The sequence below is a fragment of the Mandrillus leucophaeus genome, unplaced genomic scaffold, assembly GCF_000951045.1.
Source record: "Mandrillus leucophaeus isolate KB7577 unplaced genomic scaffold, Mleu.le_1.0 Scaffold681, whole genome shotgun sequence".
NCBI classification, from domain to species: Eukaryota; Metazoa; Chordata; class Mammalia; order Primates; family Cercopithecidae; genus Mandrillus; species Mandrillus leucophaeus.
This window is the reverse complement of record NW_012107375.1, coordinates 810,161-831,892: the sequence shown is the minus strand read 5'-3', so window position 1 is coordinate 831,892 and position 21,732 is coordinate 810,161. Positions and strand designations below refer to the sequence as shown.

Here is a 21,732-nt window from a genome sequence, read left to right as displayed (position 1 = left end):
TTTTTTTGAGACAAGGTCTCGCTTGTCACCCAGCTGGATTACAGTGGCGCGATCTCTGCTCACTGCAACTTCCACCTCCCAGGTTCAAGCAGTTCTCCTGCCTCAGCCTCCCGAGTAGCTGGGACTACAGGCACTCAACCACCATGCCCGGCTAATTTTTTTTTTTTTTTGTATTTTTAGTAGAGACGTGGTTTCACCATATCGGCCAGGCTGGTCTCAAACTCCTGACCTCAGGTGATCCACCTACCTCAGCCTCTCAAAGTGCTGAGATTACAGACGTGAGCCACCACGCCTGGCCTAGTTTTGGTTTTTTGAGTGTGTGGCTAGGAGTAAAATTGCTGGGTCATATGGTAACTCCATGTTTAACATTTGAGAAACTGCTCTCCACAGCAGGAATTTTTTAACCTGTATATGGTGGGCTTGTGTTTAGGTTTTCATTTTACACATCTATAAAGATGAGATTTGCCGTATGGTTGCCTGCATTTGGGAAGGGTTCTGCTTTTGGTTGGCAAGAACTGCATTTTATTTAAGCTTTGCAAAACATAAGTGGTTTCTCGCATCTTCTCAAAACTGGAGGATTAAGAAATGGACGGTGAATTCAGAGCAGGGCAGCTGAACCTCAGGCTCTACCACTGTAGCCTTCAAGCTGAACCTCATTCTGTCTTGCTCCCTGGAGACCACTGAGACACTCTGCCTGTGCCAGTTTGATTTCTCACATTTTTAAAGGGCTGAAGCTTGTGTCTCAAAGTGCTGTAGCCTTTATTGATTCATGCAGAGAAGCCTCCTTGATTCCGCAACTCTGCACCTAATACTGGAAGTAGAAAGAATTGGAAGCACCATCTGGATGACACTTTAGGATGGAAGCAGCCAGTACAAGGCGGGGCTAATTATTTCCTCTGGTCCCAGACCGTTCACCTGGAGCCTTAGCCACCACCCTGCCCTTAGGTTAACTGCCTGGTAGTTTAGCTCTTTTTGTCAGGGATAACTGGAAGCGAAAGGTGCTGAGAAATGCTGTCTCCAGAAAGTGGAGAGCACGAGTGAATTTATGAAAGGTTGGGATATTGCTGGGGTTCTGGAATTTTCTTTGGAGCTCACTCCAGGGGACAGAGAGGGGGCTGGATTCCAATTCAAGTGAGAAATACCTTTCATCTGCCTTGTTCACCTGGCTTTTTTTTGCCTTTTTGTAAATTCTGAAAACCTCAGGGATTGAGTAGTCTTTCCTCAACTGCAGTTGCCTGGCTGGTCACACCTGCCAGCTGTTGCTTGCATCCCTGTAATGTGCCGGGCCTTCCAGACCTTTCTCACAAGATCACTGCAGTCACATTCATGAGGAAAATGCAGGCAGTTCCTGCCATCAGATCCCTCGGGATGTCATGGTTTGGCCTGAAAACAAGATTCCTGCAACTAATGTTTGCATTCTAGCAGCAAAATCACTGAATATTTTATTTCTTAAGAGCCTTACTTCATATTTTGTAGGTATTTAAGATTTTGTAAAGGCCTTTCTGCTTCAACGTGTGATGTGTGCATTCTTAAAAAAAATCTTGTGTTCTGTAAATCACACAATAAAAACATGATTTTGTGCAGGAAAACCTGGGGTGGGGTGGATCACTCCAAACTTGGGTTGTGTGGTAACTGGAGCTCACTGATGAAATCATGAACAGTTCTGGCTGAAAGAACCCCACAGTACACTGAGGTCTGTTGGCATTGCCACCAGCCCCGCCATGGTCCCTTTGTGCACGCCACCACACCTGGGTAATTTTTTATTTTTAGTAGAGATGGGGTTTCACCATGTTGGTCAAGATGGCCTCGAACTGACCTCTTGATCCACCCACCTCAGCCTCCCAAAGTGCTGGCATTATAGGCATGAGCCTCTGTGCCCAGCCTCCAGCTTTTTTTCTTAATGTCTTTGTGTAATATGAAGGCATTCTCTTTAATTGTTAAAAGCTTGCCTGCGACTGCTTCAAAATATTACTGTCAGTTGGCACAGCTTCTGATTATATTGATGTCATCTCCCTCCTTTTAAACATGTTACCATATTGGCACTGTATGTCCCCCAGCCCATTGATCACTTGAGAGTTAGTCATAGTCCTCGTGCTGTTTCACTCCTAAACGTTTAAGCATGCCTTTCCTCAGAGCAGACAGTACAGTTAAGACGCTCAGGAAGTTTAGCAATGAGCTAACACAGAACCTTACATTTTTCCACATACCCCATAAATGCCTTTTTTAGAGCCTTTGAACCTGGAATGCAGAGTCTAGGACCGTGTGTTGTATTCCATTGTGTCATCCCTTCAGTCTCCTTTATCAGAAATGTTCCCCCATCCCCTTGTTTTCTCTCATCGTCTTGAGGAGTCCAGGCCGTGGTTGCGTGGCATGCCCTCTCTGGACTCTTCCTGCTGTCTCCTCATGGTAAGCTTCAGTCTCCCACTCGTGATGCTGGTTCATCTCAGCAGCACTGAGGGGCCTGAGCTCAGTTTGGTCGTTTGTTAAGGTGGTGCCTGCCAGATTTCTCCATAGAAAAGGGCCCCATGCTTTCCTTTGCTCTTCAGCCTGTGTATTCCTTCCTTCCTTGTCAGCTTGTGGGTGGCTTCTTTAGCAGCTTCTGTAAGATACTCAGTTCGGCAGTTGTAGTTGTTTCAGCAGAAGAGGTGTCTGCATACCTGACCACCACGTGGCTGGAAGTCAGTCCATCCTCCTGGTGTAACCATCCTCCATGCTACTGTCCCTGGGGCACTGAGGCCCTCCTCAGTGACTTCCTCCACCTCATCTTCTGCCATCTCCAAGCCACCAGTGTCCAGTGGACTACTGATACTTCCCAAACTCATCATTTGTTTATCCACCACTTCAGAGCCCACCTTGTTTTCAGCACTGAGCTAGCCTCTCCTTGCTAGAAGCTTATGGTCGAAGGTCTCCAGCCATCAGAAGAAGCATGTGGAGCGCTGCATCCGTGTTGTGGTTATTCATCCAGCATGCGTTGAGTGAGGGTTGCACCTGTGCCTGGCATTATGCATTGAGCCGAGAGATGGGGGTTGGCATGCACAGTGGGGTGTTCTAAGTACACTGAGGGCTTGGGTGCCCTGGCTTACAGAGCAGGGAAGGAGGCAGGAGACGCAGGAGCAGGGAAGGTGTCTCAGAAATGCTTTTTTTTTTTTTTTTTTTTTGGAAATGGAATCGTGTTCTATCGCCTGGTCTGGAGTGCAGTGGCGTGATCTCAGCTCACTGCAGCCTCTGCCTCCCAGGTTCAAGCGATTCTCATGCCTCAGTCCCCGAGTAGCTGGGACCACAGGCGCACACCACCATGCCCAGCAAATGTTTTGTACTTTTAGTAGAGGTGAAGTTTTGCCATGTTGGCCAGGCTGGTCTTAAACTCCTGGCCTCAAGTGATCTGCCCACCTCGGCCTCCTGAAGTGTTGGGATTACAGGCATAAGCCACTGCGCCCGGTCTAGAAGTGCCATCTTAACTGAACCTGAAAGATGAAAGTTCTCCAGATGAACCAGAAAGTTCTCCAAATGAAAAGGTGGGAGGGGGCGACAGGGTTAGGCCCAGAGCTTCTGGTGACATAGGGTGGGCATCACTGGTCACTTTTTCCTCTAGGGAGGGGTGTCACACTGGTGATAGGGTAGGAGCTATAACCATGTTGATAGTGCCACCTCTGCCCATCTGGCCTGGCATGCCCTGAGCCCTCCGTCCCGCCTGTGGAATTCATAAGCCCTGACAGCCCACCCACTCCTGATTCATTATCCACACCCCTGTGCTTCCACTGTGCCTGGAACAAGCTTTCTTCAGGGGGAAGGGAAACTGGAACTATGTTGTTGTTACCTATTTGTCCTCCCTTCCAAACTGTGAGCTCTTGGAGGTGGAAGGATGCTGCAGGATCTACCTCAGAGCCAAGGCAGTTGGTGAACAGACGTGTGTTTGTGACTCACGGTGATCTCAGACAAGTTCCTCTGTCTAGTCGAACTTCCTTTTTTCCATCTGTAACACTCAAGAGTTGAATAGGTGGTTTTTCTGAGGATACTTCAACTCTAAAATATATAAACTTGTGAACTAGATATTTAGTTCTCCTCGTAATCAAAATTGTGTGGGTGCGGGGTTCTGATTAGAGGGAGGATGAAGAGTGGTGTATGGTTTTTTGTTTTTTGTTTGTTTGTTTGTTTTTGAGATGGAGTCTCACTCTGTCACCCAGGCTGGAGTGCAGTGGCGTGATTTCAGCTCACTGCAACCTCCGCCTCCTGGGTTCAAATGATTCTCCTGCGTCAGCCTCCCGAGTAGCTGGGATTACAGGCTTGCACCACCATGCCCAGCTAATTTTTGTATTTTTAATAGAGATGGGGTTTCACCATGTTGGCCAGGCGGGTCTTGAACTCCTGATCTCAGGTGATCCGCCTACCTCGGCCTCCCAAAGTGCTGAGATTATAGGCATGAGCCACCATACCTGGCAGGTTTCTTTGAAAAAGTTTGTGTTTCAGCAAACACCATAAACTCCCTGGGGGACAGCCTTGGGGAGTCACCTGGCACCCTAGCCCAGCCTCCCTCCCTTGGGTCCTGCAGTGAAGGCCCAGTGAGGGTGTGCAAATGCCCAGGTCACCCTGGGACTGGGCAGGCCCTCTGGGCTAGGGTAAACTCATCTGGAGTGCCTGTTTTCTATCATTGTTTTTTATTTGTTAAATTTAAGGGATACAAATGCAGTTTTGTTGCATATTGTGTAGTGGTGAAGTCTGGGCTTTCAGTGTAGCCATCACCTGAATAGTGGACATTGTACCCATTAAGTAATTTCTCATCCCTCACCACCTCCCACCTTTCCCATTTCCCAGTCTCCAGTGTCTGCCATTCCTCACTCTGTCCATGTGCACATGCTATTCAGCTCCTGCTTCTAAGTGAGAACATACGGTATTTGACTTTCTGTGTCTGAGCTGTGTCACTGAAGACGATGGACTCCAGCTCCATCCACATTTTTAATCATTTTTACCTGCACTCCACACCCGGCAGAATCCAGGCTTCTTTGTGGGTTTTTTGAAATTTGTCTTTAATTATAAAAGTAGCAGCCAGCAAATTAACAAACACCCATGTGCCTTTCCACAGAATATATTTGCTTCAGGTAATTTCAGTTAGAAAGAACTAGAATATTACAGTAGAGTTAAAGACCCTTTATTTCCCATCTTCAGTGCTATTAAAAGTTCATTTAGGGCCGGGCATGGTGGCTCACGCCTGTAATCCCAACACTTTGGGAGGCCGAGGCAGGCAGATCACCTGAGGAGCTCGAGCCCAGCCTGGCCAACATGGCGAAACCTTGTCTCTACTAAAAATACAAAAACTAACTGGACGTGGTGGCACGCATCTGTAATCTTAGGTATTCAGGAGGCTGAGGCAGGAGAATCACTTGAACCCCAGAGGCAGAGTCTGCATGCAGTAAGCCGAGATTGCGCCACTGCACTCCAGCATGGGTGACAGAACAAGACTCCATCTCAAAAAAAAAAAAAAGTTCATTCATTGTACACTTAGAAATAGTTAAAAAGGTAAACTTTGTTTTGTGTATATATATATATACACGTATACACACACACACACACACACACATATATGTATAGTTGAGACATATATATGTGTCTATATGTGTCTGGTTAATTCGCCCAGGCTGGAGTGCAGTGGCATGGTCAGCAGCTCACTGCAGCCTCAGCTTCCTCGGCTCAAGTGATCCTCCTGCCTCAGCCTCCCGAGTAGCTAGGATTATAGGCACACACCACCACGCCCAGCTAATTTTTGTGGGTTTTTTGTTTTTGTTTTTGTTTTTGTTTTTTGTAGAGACAGGGTTTTGCTATGTTGCCCAGGCTGGTCTCAAACTCCTGAGCTCAAGCGATCCACCTGCCACGCCTCCCAAAGTGCTGGGATTACAAGTGTAAGCCACTACACCCGACCCGTTTTGTATATTTTACCACAATAAAAAGCCTTTAAAACCCCCAAGCAGACAGTTCATTCAGGCCCAACTCTGAATCTGATCACAGCTGGGTTTCCCCCCTTTATAGTGAATAGCTGAAGAATTGTTTTCTCTCCTTGATGGTATAACTCGCTGTGGGTGTTGCTCCCCTGCCGCTCCAGTGGTTTTTTTTTGTTTTGTTTTGCCTTTTTTCAGACGGAGTCTCACTCTATTGTCTAGGCTGGAGTGCAGTGGCGCGATCTCAGTTCACTGCGACCTCTGCCTCCTGGGTTCAGGTGATTCTCCTCCCTCAGCCTTCCGCATAGCTAGGACTACAGGCACCTGCCACCAGGCCTGGCTCATTTTTGTATTTTTAGTAGAGACAGAGTTTCACCATGTTGGCCAGGTTGGGCTTGAACTCCAGACCTCAGGTGATCCACCTGCCTCAGCCTCCCAAAGTGCTGGGATTACAGGCGGGAGCCCCCGCGCCCGGCTGGCCCCTCAATCTTTTCCTTCTCAGTCAGTGGCACCACCATCTTCCCAGGCTTTGGACAGGTGGTCCCTGACTCACCCCCGCCCCTCACCCCCACACTAATCCACCGGCGAGCTCTGTTGCTTCACCACGTAGACCAGCCCCAAATCCTCAACTGCCCCCACCCTGGACCACACCTGGACCACTGCTAGAGGCCTCTCACGGGCCCTCCCTGTTTTTCTCTTGCACTCCCCAGGCTTTCTGGCACAAGATGCCCCAGAAGCAGAATCACATCTCTCTCCTGGGAGCCAATCCAGTGTGTTTACTGCCCCTGGAGTGTTATTGTTGGCCTTAGAATATGTCCCACTGCAGGTTTTCAGAGCACTGTAGTCAAAAGTTATTTGAAATAAATCTTTTCTCTGTGGTATATTGTCAGCTTGGTGTAGAATTAAATTTGTTTCTTTTTTTTTTTTTTTTTTTTAAAAGAGACAGGGTCTCAGCCAGGCATGGTGGCTCATGCCTGTGATCCCAGCACTTTGGGAAGCCAAGGCGGGTGGATCGTCTGAGGTTGGGAGTTCAAGACCAACCTGGCCAGCATGGTGAAACCCCATCTCTGCTAAAAATACAAAAATTAGCCGGGCATGGTGGCAGGCACCCATAATCCCAGCTACTCGGGAAGCTGAGGCAGGATGATCACTTGAACTCGGGAGTCAGAGGTTTCAGTGAGCCAAGATCACGCCTGCCATTGCACTCTAGCAAGACTGTCTCAAAAAAAAAAAAAGAGAGAGAGAGAGAGATGGGGTCTCGCTCTGTTGCTCAGGCTGGCGTGCAGTGATGTAGTAGTCATGGCTCACTGCAGCCTCAGACTCCTGGGCTCAAGCAATCCTCCCACCTCAGCCTCCCAAAGTGCTGGGATTGTAGGCTGAAGCCACCATGCCTGGCCCAAACTCATTTGTTTCTATTTGCATTAAGTGTAATAAGGTTTTGTTACTTTTAGTTTGAATTTTATTTTGGGTAATATAAACATTTACATGATTCAGAAGTCAGAATTACACTGAGGCATGTTCAGCTAGGTCTCACTCCTCTGCCTGTACCTTCACCTTGTTCCCCCTACCCCTTGCAGGGAATCAATTTCATTAGTTCATGGTGTGTCCTTCCTTAATACTCCGCCCTTCTTTCTTACCTAGGTAACATGCAGTAGATATGTTTGCACTTTGCTCCTTTTGCTTCACAGTGGATCCTGGAAATCACTCCATCGCAGTTCTTAGAGCTCTTGTTTAGTCCCTTTGGAGCTGCACAGTACTCCAGTGTGTGGGTGCACCATAAGTTTATTTAACAAGTGCCCTGGTGATAGGGATCTGAGGTATTGGATTATCATTTTTACTTTGACTAGTAAAAATAATGCTGTGGCAAATAACGTCATGCATATATTCTTTGAGATTTCTGGAGGTGTCTATATAGATTTCTAGAAGGCATTCCTTAGGTCATGTTTAGGTTTATAGTTTGACCTCATGGTGATTAAGGTATTTGGGAAATGTACATGAGAGTTTCGAAGAAGCCAGATCTTTCCCATTAGTTCACTGTTTTTCTCTGACATCAGGACCGTCCAAGTTCCAGGAAGCAGCCCTGGCATTAGGCAGCACCATGATGGGTTGTGTAGAAGTAGCGATTCCCATCTATCTGCTTTCTTGACCCACTCTGCTGGTGGCTCCCCTTCTCTCCCTCCTTTATGGGGAGCTGCCTAGGGGTCCATTCTCAAAGGCTGATCTTGGGTGGGCCACAGACCACACCTAACTTCCCAGCGTTCTTCATCATTTCCCATTGAGAGCCATAAGACTCAGAGACTTGAAAAGCAAGCTCTGGCTGGGCGTGGTGGCTCATGTCTGTAATCCCAGCACTTTGGGAGGCTGAGGCAGGTCGATCACCTGAGGTCAGGAGTTCGAGACCAGCCTGTCCAACATGGTGAAACCCTGTCTCTACTAAACATACAAAAATTAGCCCAGCGTGGTAGCGCGCACCTGTAATCCCAGCTACTCAGGAGGCTGAGGCAGGAGAATAACTTGAACCCAGCAGGCAGAGGTTGTGATGAGCTGAGATTGCGCCATTGCACTCCAGCCTGGGTGACAGGGCGAGACTCCATCTCAAAAAAAAAAAAGAAAAGCGAGCTCTGTGCCGGGACAGAATAGGGACCCCATTTTACAGCAAGAAAGACTGCCCTGTGGGTTGTAGGATGCCTCTGTGTATGCAATGGCTCTAGGTGACTCTGGCAGCCACACTCTGGGCCCTAAACTGTTGGTGGAAGATACAGGATAGGGAGGAACTCAGGGGTGAATCATAGTGGGGACAAGACATTTCCTCACTCTAAGATCTTGTCACTAGATTGGAACATCTCTTGCCTCCCTACACCTGACCTGATGGTTCTGGAGAGATACATCCTTGTAGCTTCCGAGTCCCAGCACTAACCGCCTTTGGTAACTTCCCTACATCATTTGAGTCCTGGTTTCCCAAGGATGCTTGCCAGTGAGTGCCATGATGCCCTCATTGCACAGTCTGTGCAGTGTAGACAAGAGGAGAAGTCTCTTGGGGTAGACCAGCCACAAGGCAGTGACCAGCACTGATGTGAACCACATGGGACAGGGGAGTTGTGGGGCTGAGAACATGGAGGGCAGGAGTAGTCATGCTCTTTTCCAGAATGAACTGCTAACGAAGGGACTCGCAGGTGGCTGCTGCTTCTTTCCAAGCTGCCCCTGTTGTTGCTGAGGCTCTGGAGTCCTAGGAGGTCTCACAGTGGCATACTAGACAGATTACTAGAGCATCATGGCCAGACACTGATCCTGGGGCGTGGGGCCTCATGGTGGCCATTTCTGATGAGACCCCACCAGGCCAAAGTGATGTGTAGAGAAGGAGCTGCTTCTGTCACCAGAAAAGAATGGGGAAGCCTCCCACACTAGAATAGGTAGGGTGCTCTTCTGCACCAGCAGGAAGGGGACATATGGCTCTGCCTGGACCACACCTTTTTCCTTGCTCTTCTCGCCGCGTCTGCTGTGGCCGAGGCCATTCCTCATCAGGGAACATTTTGTGTTAAAGGCTCACTGCACCTGGGACTATTACTCTTACCACTCCAGAAACCTAGGCGGCAGTTTCCTGTGGCCTGAGTTAGCTGATATTTATATAGTGCCATTGTGCCTTTTTTCCTGTGATGCTCACAGTAAGGATGTCTAGATGGGGTTACCTGTTGTCAAGATAAGGAAACTGAAGCACAGAATGCTGAGGTCATTTGCTGGGTTCATGTTTGGAAACTGGCAAAGGATTTGAGTGCAGGTTGGCTGGCTCCAAACCTGTGTGTGCTTTCCATGACCCTGTACTGTGTGCCTCATTGAGCATTCATTCTAGAAAACTTAAAAGACACCCAAGCCCTGGCTTTCACAAAGGAGACCTCCTCCCCCATTTGACTCCGTTTCCAGCAGCCGAAGGCCTCTTGTCAGCCATCGAGCCCAGAGGCCCTTGAGGTTCGACCCATGCTGGGGCGGTATGCTCAGGAGCCACGATGTTTCCGCTCAGGGGAAAGGGCTCTGATTCTCCTGCAGTGCTAGGAGACTTGCAGGTGGCCACAGTGCAGGTCAGGCACACCGGCCAGCACCACCCGTAGCCCAAATTCCTAAAGAAATATTTGGGTGCCAACTCAAGGCTCTGTTGTCCTGGGGAAGGACATCAAGATCTGAGTGTATGATGGTGTGGGGCCTTGCATGTGGTGGGGATCCAAGCCTGCCTCTGCCCACTTGTTCTGCAGACTGGCATGTTCTCTGTGATACTTACATACTTGTTTAACACTTCAGGGAAGAAAAGTCAGAAGACCAGGATCTCCAGGGCCTCAAGGACAAACCCCTCAAGTTTAAAAAGGTGAAGAAAGATAAGAAAGAAGACAAAGAGGGCAAGCATGAGCCAGTGCAGCCGTCAGCCCACCACTCTGCTGAGCCCGCAGAGGCAGGCAAAGCGGAGACATCAGAAGGGTCGGGGTCTGCCCCGGCTGTGCCGGAAGCTTCTGCCTCCCCCAAACAGCGGCGCTCCATCATCCGTGACCGGGGACCCATGTATGATGACCCCACCCTGCCTGAAGGCTGGACACGGAAGCTTAAGCAAAGGAAATCTGGCCGCTCTGCTGGGAAGTATGATGTGTATTTGATCAAGTAAGTAAGAGCAACTCCTGCCTCTATAGGGCAGGGAGGGCAGGGACAGGGATCCCTCATGGAGCAGGAAAATGTATATGTCTAACCCCAGGGCGGGGGCGGGGGGAACATAAACAATAAACGCTGAGATCAGGTATGCTTGAAATGACCATGTAAAGAGGTCGCTGCCCTGAGTGGGAAGTTCTTAAGGTAGCAGGTCCTCTATCCTCTCCATACCTCGAGTCCTTATCTGGAGATGGAATCGCTGCGGAAGCAGAGGAACTTGCAGAGCCAGGGGTTCAGAGGAGTGAAGAAGCATGTTTCAGTTCTGCCCCTTAAATGATCCCAAAAAGGTTAGCAGTTTTCAGATGACATTTGCAGACAGCCTCATTTAATTCCATAACCCTGAGAAGGGTGAGCAAAGGATTATCTTATTGAAACTGATTCCTGGAGAGACTGACCACCATACCTGAGTTCAAAATTGGGTATGTTCTAGATGGTGACTCAGGCCCAGGCACCAACCGGCAGAATGGGCCTCAGCCCAACAGCCCTTCTGTACCAGACCTGACTCTTTGGTTGCTGGACTTTGGAGAGGCCTGGGGGGGTCAGCGGCAGGCAGACGAGTGATTGGCTTTGGTGACAGGTCCTCAGGGGCAGCCAGGCAGTGTAACTCTTGTTCAGTAGTAACGTTTATCAGAGTGTTGTCACCAGCATCCGCTCTGCCCTATCTCTGACATTGCCATGGAGAGCCTCTAATTGTTTCTTGTGTCTTTCCATTTGTCCCCACAGTCCCCAGGGAAAAGCCTTTCGCTCTAAAGTGGAGTTGATTGCGTACTTCGAAAAGGTAGGCGACACATCCCTGGACCCTAATGATTTTGACTTCACGGTAACTGGGAGAGGGAGCCCCTCCCGGCGAGAGCAGAAACCACCTAAGAAGCCCAAATCTCCCAAAGCTCCAGGAACTGGCAGAGGCCGGGGACGCCCCAAAGGGAGCGGCACCACGAGACCCAAGGCGGCCACGTCAGAGGGTGTGCAGGTGAAAAGGGTCCTGGAGAAAAGTCCTGGGAAGCTCCTTGTCAAGATGCCTTTTCAAACTTCGCCAGGGGGCAAGGCTGAGGGGGGTGGGGCCACCACATCCACCCAGGTCATGGTGATCAAACGCCCTGGCAGGAAGCGAAAAGCTGAGGCCGACCCTCAGGCCATTCCCAAGAAACGGGGCCGAAAGCCAGGGAGTGTGGTGGCAGCCGCTGCCGCCGAGGCCAAAAAGAAAGCCGTGAAGGAGTCTTCTATCCGATCTGTGCAGGAGACCGTACTCCCCATCAAGAAGCGCAAGACCCGGGAGACGGTCAGCATCGAGGTCAAGGAAGTGGTGAAGCCCCTGCTGGTGTCCACCCTCGGTGAGAAGAGCGGGAAGGGACTGAAGACCTGTAAGAGCCCTGGGCGGAAAAGCAAGGAGAGCAGCCCCAAGGGGCGCAGCAGCAGCGCCTCCTCGCCCCCCAAGAAGGAGCACCACCACCATCACCACCACTCAGAGTCCCCAAAGGCCCCCGTGCCGCTGCTCCCACCCCTGCCCCCACCTCCACCCGAGCCCGAGAGCTCCGAGGACCCCACCAGCCCCCCTGAGCCCCAGGACTTGAGCAGCAGCGTCTGCAAAGAGGAGAAGATGCCCAGAGGAGGCTCACTGGAGAGCGACGGCTGCCCCAAGGAGCCAGCTAAGACTCAGCCCGCGGTCGCCACCGCCGCCACGGCCGCAGAAAAGTACAAACACCGAGGGGAGGGAGAGCGCAAAGACATTGTTTCATCCTCCATGCCAAGGCCAAACAGAGAGGAGCCTGTGGACAGCCGGACGCCCGTGACCGAGAGAGTTAGCTGACTTTACACAGAGCGGATTGCAAAGCAAACCAACAAGAATAAAGGCAGCTGTTGTCTCTTCTCCTTATGGGTAGGGCTCTGACAAAGCTTCCCGATTAACTGAAATAAAAAATATTTTTTTTTCTTTCAGTAAACTTAGAGTTTCGTGGCTTCAGGGTGGGAGTAGTTGGAGCATTGGGGATGTTTTTCTTACCGACAAGCACAGTCAGGTTGAAGACCTAACCAGGGCCAGAAGTAGCTTTGCACTTTTCTAAACTAGGCTCCTTCAACAAGGCTTGCTGCAGATACTACTGACCAGACAAGCTGTTGACCAGGCACCTCCCCTCCCGCCCAAACCTTTCCCCCATGTGGTCGTTAGAGACAGAGCAGTTGAGAGGACACTCCCGTTTTCGGTGCCATCAGTGCCCCGTCTACCACTCCCCCAGCTCCCCCCACCTCCCCCACTCCCAACCACGTTGGGACAGGGAGGTGTGAGGCAGGAGAGACAGTTGGATTCTTTAGAGATGGATGTGACCAGTGGCTATGGCCCGTGCGATCCCACCCGTGGCGGCTCAAATCTGGCCCCACCCCAGCCCCAATCCAAAACTGGCAAGGACGCTTCACAGGACAGGAAAGTGGCACTTGTCTGTTCCGGCATGGCTAGGAGGGAGTTGTCCCTTGAACTACTGGGTGTAGACTGGCCTGAATCACAGGAGAGGATGGCCCAGGGTGAGGTGGCATGGTCCATTCTCAAGGGACGTCCTCCAGTTGGTGGCGCTAGAGAGGCCATGGAGGCAGTAGGACAAGGCACAGGCAGGCTGGCCCAGGGTCAGGCCGGGCCGAACACAGCGGGGTGAGAGGGATTCCTCATCTCTCAGAGCAGTCTGTGACTGGTAGTTAGGGACTTAGTGGACAGGGAAGGGGCAAAGGGGGAGGAGAAGAAAATGTTCTTCCAGTTACTTTCCAATTCTACTCCTTTAGGGACAGCTTAGAATTATTTGCACTATTGAGTCTTCATGTTCCCACTTCAAAACAAACAGATGCTCTGAGAGCAAACTGGCTTGAATTGGTGACGTTTAGTCCCTCAAGCCACCAGATGTGATGGTGTTGAGAACTACCTGGATATGTATATATACCTGCGCTTGTTTTAAAGTGGGCTCAGCACATAGGGTTCCCACGAAGCTCCGAAACTCTAAGTGTTTGCTGCAATTTTATAAGGACTTCCTGATTGGTTTCTCTTCTCTGCTTCCATTTCTGCCTTTTGTTCATTTCATTCTTTCAGTTCTTTCCCTTCCTCTGTCCTCCTTCCTAGTTCATCCCTTCTCTTCCAGGCAGCCGCAGTGCCCAACCACACGTGTCGGCTCCAGTCCCTAGAACTCTGCCTGCCCTTTGTCCTCCTGCTACCAGTACCAGCCCCACCCTGTTTTGAGCCCTGAGGAGGCCTTGGGCTCTTCTGAGTCCTACCTGGCCTGTCTGTGAAGAGCAAGAGAACAGCAAGGTCTTGCTCTCCTAGGTAGCCCCCTCTTCCTTGGCAAGAAAAAGCAAAAGGCATTTCCCACCCTAAACAACGAGCCTTTTCACCCTTCTATTCTAGAGAAGTGGCCTGGAGGAGCTGGGCCCCATTTGGTAGCTGAGGAAAGCACAGAGGCCCCCTGTGGCCTGCCAGTCATTGAGTGGCGCAATAGGGGCTCCATGCCACCCGACCTTGAGCTCACTCAGAAGTCCACAGTCTAGCGTAGTGCAGCAGGGCAGCAGCGGTACTGATGCAGAACTCCCGAGACCCGAGCCGGGACCGGCACCTAGGTCCCCAGCCCTTCCTCGGCTCCTCCTTTTCCCTTGGAGTTCTTCTATAATGGAAATGTTTTGCTTTTGCTCGATGCAGACAGTGGGACCAGAATACCACACATTTCACTATCTGGTCCATAGCTGTGGTGTAGGGGCTTCAAGGCATGGGCCTGCTGTGGGTTTTTAATTGATCGGTTTTCATTTGGGATCCCATCTTTTTAACCTCTGTTCAGGAAGTCCTTATCTAGCTGCATATCTTCATCATATTGGTATATCCTTTTCTGTGTTTACAGAGATGTCTCTTATATCTAAATCTGTCCAACTGAGAAGTACCTTATCAAAGTAGCAAATGAGACAGCAGTCTTATGCTTCCAGAAACACCCACAGGCATGTCCCACGTGAGCTGCTGCCATGAACTGTCAAGTGCGTGTTGTCTTGTGTATTTCAGTTATTGTCCCTGGCTTCCTTACTGCGGTGTAGTCATGAAGGAGTGAAACATCATAGAAACTGTCTAGCACTCTTCCTTTGCCAGTCTAGTGATCAGGAACCATAGTTGACAGTTGCAGTCAGTAGCTTAAGAAAAAAACGTGTTTGTCTCTTCTGGAATGGTTAGAAGTGAGGGAGTTTGCCCCATTCTGTTTGTAGAGTCTCATAGTTGGACTTTCTAGCATATATGTATCCATTTTCTTATGCTGTAAAAGCAAGTCCTGCAACCAAACTCCCATCAGCCCAATCCCTGATCCCTGATCCCTTCCACCTGCTCTGCTGTTGACCGCCCCCCCAGCTTCACTTCTGACTCTTCCCCAGGAAGGGAAGGGGAGTCAGAGGAGAGGGTGAGTCCTCCAGAACTCTTCCTCCAAGGACAAAAGGCTCCTGCCCCCATAGTGGCCTCGTACTCCTGGCACCACCAAAGGACACTTAATCCACAAGAGCGCAGCATCCGACCAGGTTGTCACTGAGAAGATGTTTATTTTGGTCAGTTGGGTTTTTATGCATTATACTTAGTCAAATGAAATGTGGCTTCTGCACTCATTGTCCGGAGCTGCTTCCCCATCACCTGGGTGTCATCTGGTCCTGGTAAGAGGAGTGCGTGGCCCACCAGGTCCCCCTGTCACCCATGACAGTTCATTCAGGGCCAATTGGGCAGTCGTGGTTGGGAACACAGCATTTCAAGTGTCACTTTATTTCATTCGGGCCCCACCTGCAGCTCCCTTGTTCCCCAGCCTCTTTCCTTTCGAGTTTATTCCAGAGCTGCCAGTGGGGCCTGAGGCTCCTTAGGGTTTTCTCTCTGTTTCCCTCTTTCTTCCTCATTCCCTCTTGTTTCCCAAAGGCATCACAAGTCAGTCGCCAGTAGACAGCTTTGGCGGTTTATTGCCCTGGCAGGCAGGGGCCCTGCAGCTCCCATGCTGCCCCTGCCTTGGGGTCAGGTTGACAGGAGGTTGGAGGGAAAGCCTTAAGCTGCAGGATTCTCACCAGCTGTGTCCGGCCCAGTTTTGGGGTGTGACCTCAATTTTGTCTGTACTTGAACACTATGAAGATGGGGGCCTCTTTCAGTGAATTTGTGAACAGTAGAAGAAGACCAACAGCTTTCCAGTACCTGTGGGGCTAGGTCATTAAGGTCACATCCACAGTCTCCCCGACCCTTGTTCCAGTTATTAGTTACTACCTCCTCTCCTGACAATACTGTAGGTCGTCGAGCTCCCCCCAGGTCTACCCCTCCCAGCCCTGCCTGGTGGTGGGCTTGTCATAGCCAGTGGAATCGCCGGCCTTGACAGCTCAGTGAGCTGGAGATACTTGGTCACAGCCAGGCGCTAGCACAGCTCCCGTCTGCTGATGCTGTATTCCCATGTCAAAAGGCACAGGGGACACCCAGAAACGCTACATCCCCCAATCCATCAGTGCCAAACTAGCCAAGGGCCCCAGCATCCAGCTCGCTGGATGGCAGAAGCTGTTACTCGTGAGTGCCGACGCGGGTGCAGACAATCTTCTGTTGGGTGGCATCATTCCAGGTCCAAAGCATGAACAGTGCACCTGGGATAGGGAGCAGCCCCAGATTGTCACCTGCTTCTCTGCCTAGCTTTTCATTGCTGTGACAGTGATGGCGAAAGAGGGTAATAACCAGACACAAACTGCCAAGTTTGGTGGAGAAAGGAGTTTCTTTAGCTGACAGAACCTCTGAATTTTAAATCACTTAATAAGCGGCTCAAGCCCAGGAGGGAGCAGAGGGATATGAGCGGAGTCCCCTGGGCGGGACCATCTGGATTTGGTTTAGCCCAAGTGGAGCCTGACAGCTAGAACTCTGTATCCCCCCTCTAACCACAGCTCCTTTTCCAGAGCATTCCAGTCAGGCTCTCTGGGCTGACTGGGCCAGGGGAGGTTACAGGTACCAGTTCTTGAAGAAGACCTTTGGGCATCCATTTTTAGCCTGTGTCATTGCCCCAAATGGATTCCTGTTTCAAGTTCATACCTGCAGATTCTAGGACCTATGTCCTAGACTTTAGGAATGAGCTGTTTCTAGAGCCCCTACCATGGAGCAGGTCTGGAGGACCTGCCCAGTTGGGGGCAGAACCGTTCCCTCCAGGTCTTCCTGCTCTTCTCGCTGTTCTGAAATGATTTGTTGATTCTCTCCATTTTGGTGTCTTTCTCTTTTAGCTATTGTATCAATCTTTAGAAAAGGCATAGTCTACTTGTTATAAATCACTAGGATACTGCCTCCCCCAGGGTCTAAAATTACATATTAGAGGGGAAAAGCTGAACCCTGAAGTCAGTTCTCAACAATCTAGAAGGAAAACCTAGAAAACATTTGGCAGAAAATTACATATTGATGTTTTTGAATGAATAAGAGCAAGCTTTTACAAAAATGCTGTTCTAAAAATACTTAGCACTTGGCCTGAGATGCCTGGTGAGCATTACAGGCAAGGGGAATCTGTGGAGGTAGCCGACCTGAGGACATGGCTTCTGACCCTGTCTTTTGGGATTGGTATGGAAGGTGGAGCGTTCACCAGTGACCTGGAAGGCCCAACACCACCCTACTTCCCACTCTTCTCATCTTGACAGAGCCTGCCCCGGCGCTGATGTGTCGGGAAAACACCCAGGGAACTAGGAAGGCACTTCTGCCTGAGGGGCAGCCTGCCTTGCCCACTCCTGCTCTGCTCGCCTTGGATCAGCAGGCCACCTGAGCTGGTCTCTCACTGCCTCCTCAAGGCCCCCTGCCTGCCCTGTCAGGAGGCAGAAGGAGGCAGGTGTGAGGGCAGTGCAAGGAGGGAGCACAACTCCCCGCTACCACTCCGGGCCCCGACTTTGCACAGGCGGAATCCAGAACCTGGAGGAAATCCAACCTTTGAATTCAAGAACATTTGGGGAATTTGGAAATCTCTTTGCCCCCAAAATCCCCATTCTGTCCTACCTTTAATCAGGTCCTGCTCAGCAGTGAGAGCAGATAAGGTGAAAAGGCTAAGAGGTTTGGCTCCTGCCCACTGATAGCCCCTCTCCCTGCAGTGTTTGTGTGTCAAGTGGCAAAGCTGTTCTTCCTGGTGACCCTGATTATATCCAGTAATGCATAGACTGTGCGCATAGGCCTGCTTTGTCTCCTCTATCCTGGGCTTTTGTTTTGCTTTTTAGTTTTGCTTTTAGTTTTTCTGTCCCTTTTATTTAACGCACTGACTAGACACACAAAGCAGTTGAATTTTTATATATATATCTGTATATTGCACAATTATAAACTCATTTTGCTTGTGGCTCCACACACAAAAAAAGACCTGTTAAAATTATACCTGTTGCTTAATTACAATATTTCTGATAACCATAGCATAGGACAAGGGAAAATAAAAAAAGAAAAAAAAAGAAAAAAAACGACAAATCTGTCTGCTGGTCACTTCTTCTGTCCAAGCAGATTCGTGGTCTTTTCCTCGCTTCTTTCAAGGGCTTTCCTGTGCCAGGTGAAGGAGGCTCCAGGCAGCACCCAGGTTTTGCACTCTTGTTTCTCCCATGCTTGTGAAAGAGGTCCCAAGGTTCTGGGTGCGGGAGCGCTCCCTTGACCTGCTGAAGTCCGGAATGTAGTCGGCACAGCCTGGTCCCCTTCCACCTCTGGGAGCTGGAGTCCACTGGGGTGGCCTGACTCCCCCAATCCCCTTCCCGTGACCTGGTCACGGTGAGCCCATGTAGAGAGTCAGCCTCGCAGGCCTCCTTGCCGGTAGGGTCCGAGTGTGTTTCATCCTTCCCACTCTGTCGAGCCTGTGGGCTGGAGTGGAGACGGGAGGCCTGGCCTGTCTCGGAACCTGTGAGCTGCACCAGGGAGAATGCCAGGGACCCCAGAGTCATGTGCATCAGTCCAGTGGGTCCCATCCAGGAAGTAGTGAAGACTCCAGAAATGTCCCTTTCTTCTCCCCCATCCTATGAGTAATTGCATTTGCTTTTGTAATTCTTAATGAGCAATATCTGCTAGAGAGTTTAGCTGTAACAGTTCTTTTTGATCATCTTTTTTTAATAATTAGAAACACCAAAAAAATCCAGAAACTTGTTCTTCCAAAGCAGAGAGCATTATAATCACCAGGGCCAAAAGCTTCCCTCCCTGCTGTCATTGCTTCTTCTGAGGCCTGAATCCAAAACAAAAACAGCCATACGCTCTTTCAGTGGCCGGGCTATCCGCGAGCCCCTCGGAGGACCAGGGCTGGGGCAGCCTCTGGGCCCACATCCGGGGCCTGCTCCGGCATGTGTTCAGTGTTAGCAGTGGGTCACGATGCTCTCTCCCCACCCAGCCTGGGATGGGGGCAGAGGCGGCGAGGAGGCCGTTGCCGCTGATGTTTGGCCATGAACAGGTGGGTGTCTGCGTGCGTCCACGTGCGTGTTTTCTGACTGACATGAAATCGACGCCCGAGTTAGCCTCACCCGGTGACCTCTAGCCCTGCCCGGATGGAGCGGGGCCCACCCGGTTCAGTGTTTCTGGGGAGCTGGACAGTGGAGTGCAAAAGGCTTGCAGAACTTGAAGCCTGCTCCTTCCCTTGCTACCACGGCCTCCTTTCCGTTTGATTTGTCACTGCTTCAATCAATAACAGCCGCTCCAGAGTCAGTAGTCGATGAATATATGACCAAATATCACCAGGACTGTTACTCAATGTGTGCCGAGCCCTTGCCCGTGCTGGGCTCCCGTGTATCTGGACACTGTAACGTGTGCTGTGTTTGCTCTCCTTCCCCTTCCTTCTTTGCCCTTTACTTGTCTTTCTGGGGTTTTTCTGTTTGGGTTTGGTTTGGTTTTTATTTCTCCTTTTGTGTTCCAAACATGAGGTTCTCTCTACTGGTCCTCTTAACTGTGGTGTTGAGGCTTATATTTGTGTAATTTTTGGTGGGTGAAAGGAATTTTGCTAAGTAAATCTCTTCTGTGTTTGAACTGAAGTCTGTATTGTAACTATGTTTAAAGTAATTGTTCCAGAGACAAATATTTCTAGACACTTTTTCTTTACAAACAAAAGCATTCGGAGGGAGGGGGATGCTGACTGAGATGACAGGGGAGAGCTGCACAGATCACCCCTGCCCAGATCAGCCAGAAGCCACCCAAAGCAGTGGAGCCCGGGAGTCCCACTCCAAGCCAGCAAGCCGAATAGCTGATGTGTTGCCACTTTCCAAGTCACAGCAAAACCAGGTTTTGTTCTGCCCAGTGGGTTCTTGTTTTGCTTCCCCTCCCCCTGAGATTATTACCAACACTCCGTACTTTTAAGGAAAGACAAGATTGATGTTTCCTTGAGGGGAACCAGGAGGGGATGTGTGTGCGCAGAGCTGAAGAGCTGGGGAGAATGGGGCTGGGCCCACCCAAGCAGGAGGCTGGGATGCTCTGCCGTGGGCACAGGTCAGGCTAATGTTGGCAGATGCATTTGGCCACTCCCCCCGATGCAGCTCTTCCTGGACAGGCCAGGCAGTGGGCATTCTCTCTCCAAGGTGTGCCCCATGGGCATTACTGTTTAAGACACTTCTGTCACATCCCACCCCATCCTCCAGGGCTCAACACTGTGACATCTCTATTCCCCACCCTCCCCTTCCCAGGGCAATAAAATGACCATGGAGGGGGCTTGCTCTCTCTTGGCTGTCATCCGATCGCCAGCAAAATTTAGATGTGAGAAACCCCCTTCCCATTCCATGGCAAAAACATCTTAGAAAAGCCATTACCCTCATTAGACATAGTTTTGGGCTCACAAAACACCCGACAGCCCCTCCCTCCTCTGAGAGGCGGAGATAGTGCTGACTGTAGTGACCATTGCGGGGTGCAGCATCTGGAAGAGCCAGGCAGGGTGTCTGCCCCCTCCTGAGTTGAAGTCATACTCCCCTGTGCCAGCTCAGAGGCCGAGAGCTGTGGACAGCATTGCCAGTAACAGGCCACCCTGTGCAGAAGGGAGCTGGCTCCAGCCTGGAAACCTGTCTGAGGTTGGGAGAGGTGCACTTGGGGCACGGGGAGAGGACAGGACACACTTAGCTGGAGATGTCTCTAAAAGCCCTGCATCGTATTCACCTTCAGTTTTTGTGTTTTGGGACAATTACTTTAGAAAATAAGTAGGTCGTTTTAAAAACAAAAATTATCGATTGCTTTTTTGTAGTGTTCAGAAAAAAGGTTCTTTGTGTATAGCCAAATGACTGAAAGCACTGATATATTTAAAAACAAAAGGCAATTTATTAAGGAAATTTGTACCATTTCAGTAAACCTGTCTGAATGTACCTGTATACGTTTCAAACCCCCCCCCCCCCACTGAATCCCTGTAACCTATTTATTATATAAAGAGTTTGCCTTATAAATTTACATAAAAATGTCCGTTTGTGTCTTTTGTTGTAAAATCAAGTGATTTTTTCATAAGGTTCTTTTACTATTGGAAAAGATGGGCAGCACGCAGTTTTATTTTATTTTTGTAAGTTTTTTAATACATGTGAAAGCAAAGAATACTCAGCATGCCTTTCTAAGTGACGCGTTTGCACCTTTTGTTGGGAAGTACTGTATCCTGTGCTGTTAGCATTCTCGATAAATCTCTCTGTGAAAGTGACTCAAGGTCTGGGCTTTCATTATAAGACAGAAGTCCCCTTCCAGCTCACATGACAGCATGGTGCTGCGTTTCCTCATTGGATCTGGCTGTCCCTGGACACAGATAGCTGCCTTCAGGCCTGCCACGAGAGGCCAAGGGAAGCTTCCTTCATATGCTGGCCTCGCCGGCCCCCTCAACTTGTTCCAAGCCAGTGCTTTCCAGGCACACTGCTCAGCGTGTGACAGGAAAGGCCTGGCATGAGTCAGCCTGCAGCACAACCTCCCTGCTCCTGACCCGTATGGTAGGGGCACTCCCTAGGTCTGGATGTGCTGTGGTGCTTTTGGACACCCCCACCCCTGCAGGCTGTGGCTCCTCCTGTGTCTCATTCTGGCCAGGACCCTCACATGCCCTCTGCTGACTGTTAACCTGGTTCTCTGACCAGACAAGGGCAGGCTGAGGGGTTTGCCCAAAGGGGGCCCCCTTGTTACTTAGACTTCCTTGGCTCTCAGGAGCAGCCTCACCAGGTTGGTAAGGAGCTGGAGGAG

At 50.2% G+C, this 21,732-nt stretch overlaps 1 protein-coding gene across 2 annotated transcripts in view; it reads left to right on the top strand.

Annotated features, from left to right (window-relative positions):
- MECP2 (methyl CpG binding protein 2) overlaps positions 1-21,207 on the top strand; it is a 67,701-nt gene extending 46,494 nt beyond the window's left edge. The window contains exons 2-3 of one of the 2 annotated variants that reach the window (XM_012002285.1): positions 10,221-10,571; positions 11,340-21,207. In XM_012002285.1, the coding sequence (XP_011857675.1) occupies positions 10,221-10,571; positions 11,340-12,423 (1,435 nt within the window). In that variant the 3' untranslated portion in view covers positions 12,424-21,207. The remainder of the gene's footprint in view (positions 1-10,220; positions 10,572-11,339) is intronic. The other variant, XM_012002286.1, reaches the window with a different exon arrangement.
- The last annotated feature ends 525 nt before the right edge of the window (positions 21,208-21,732 follow it).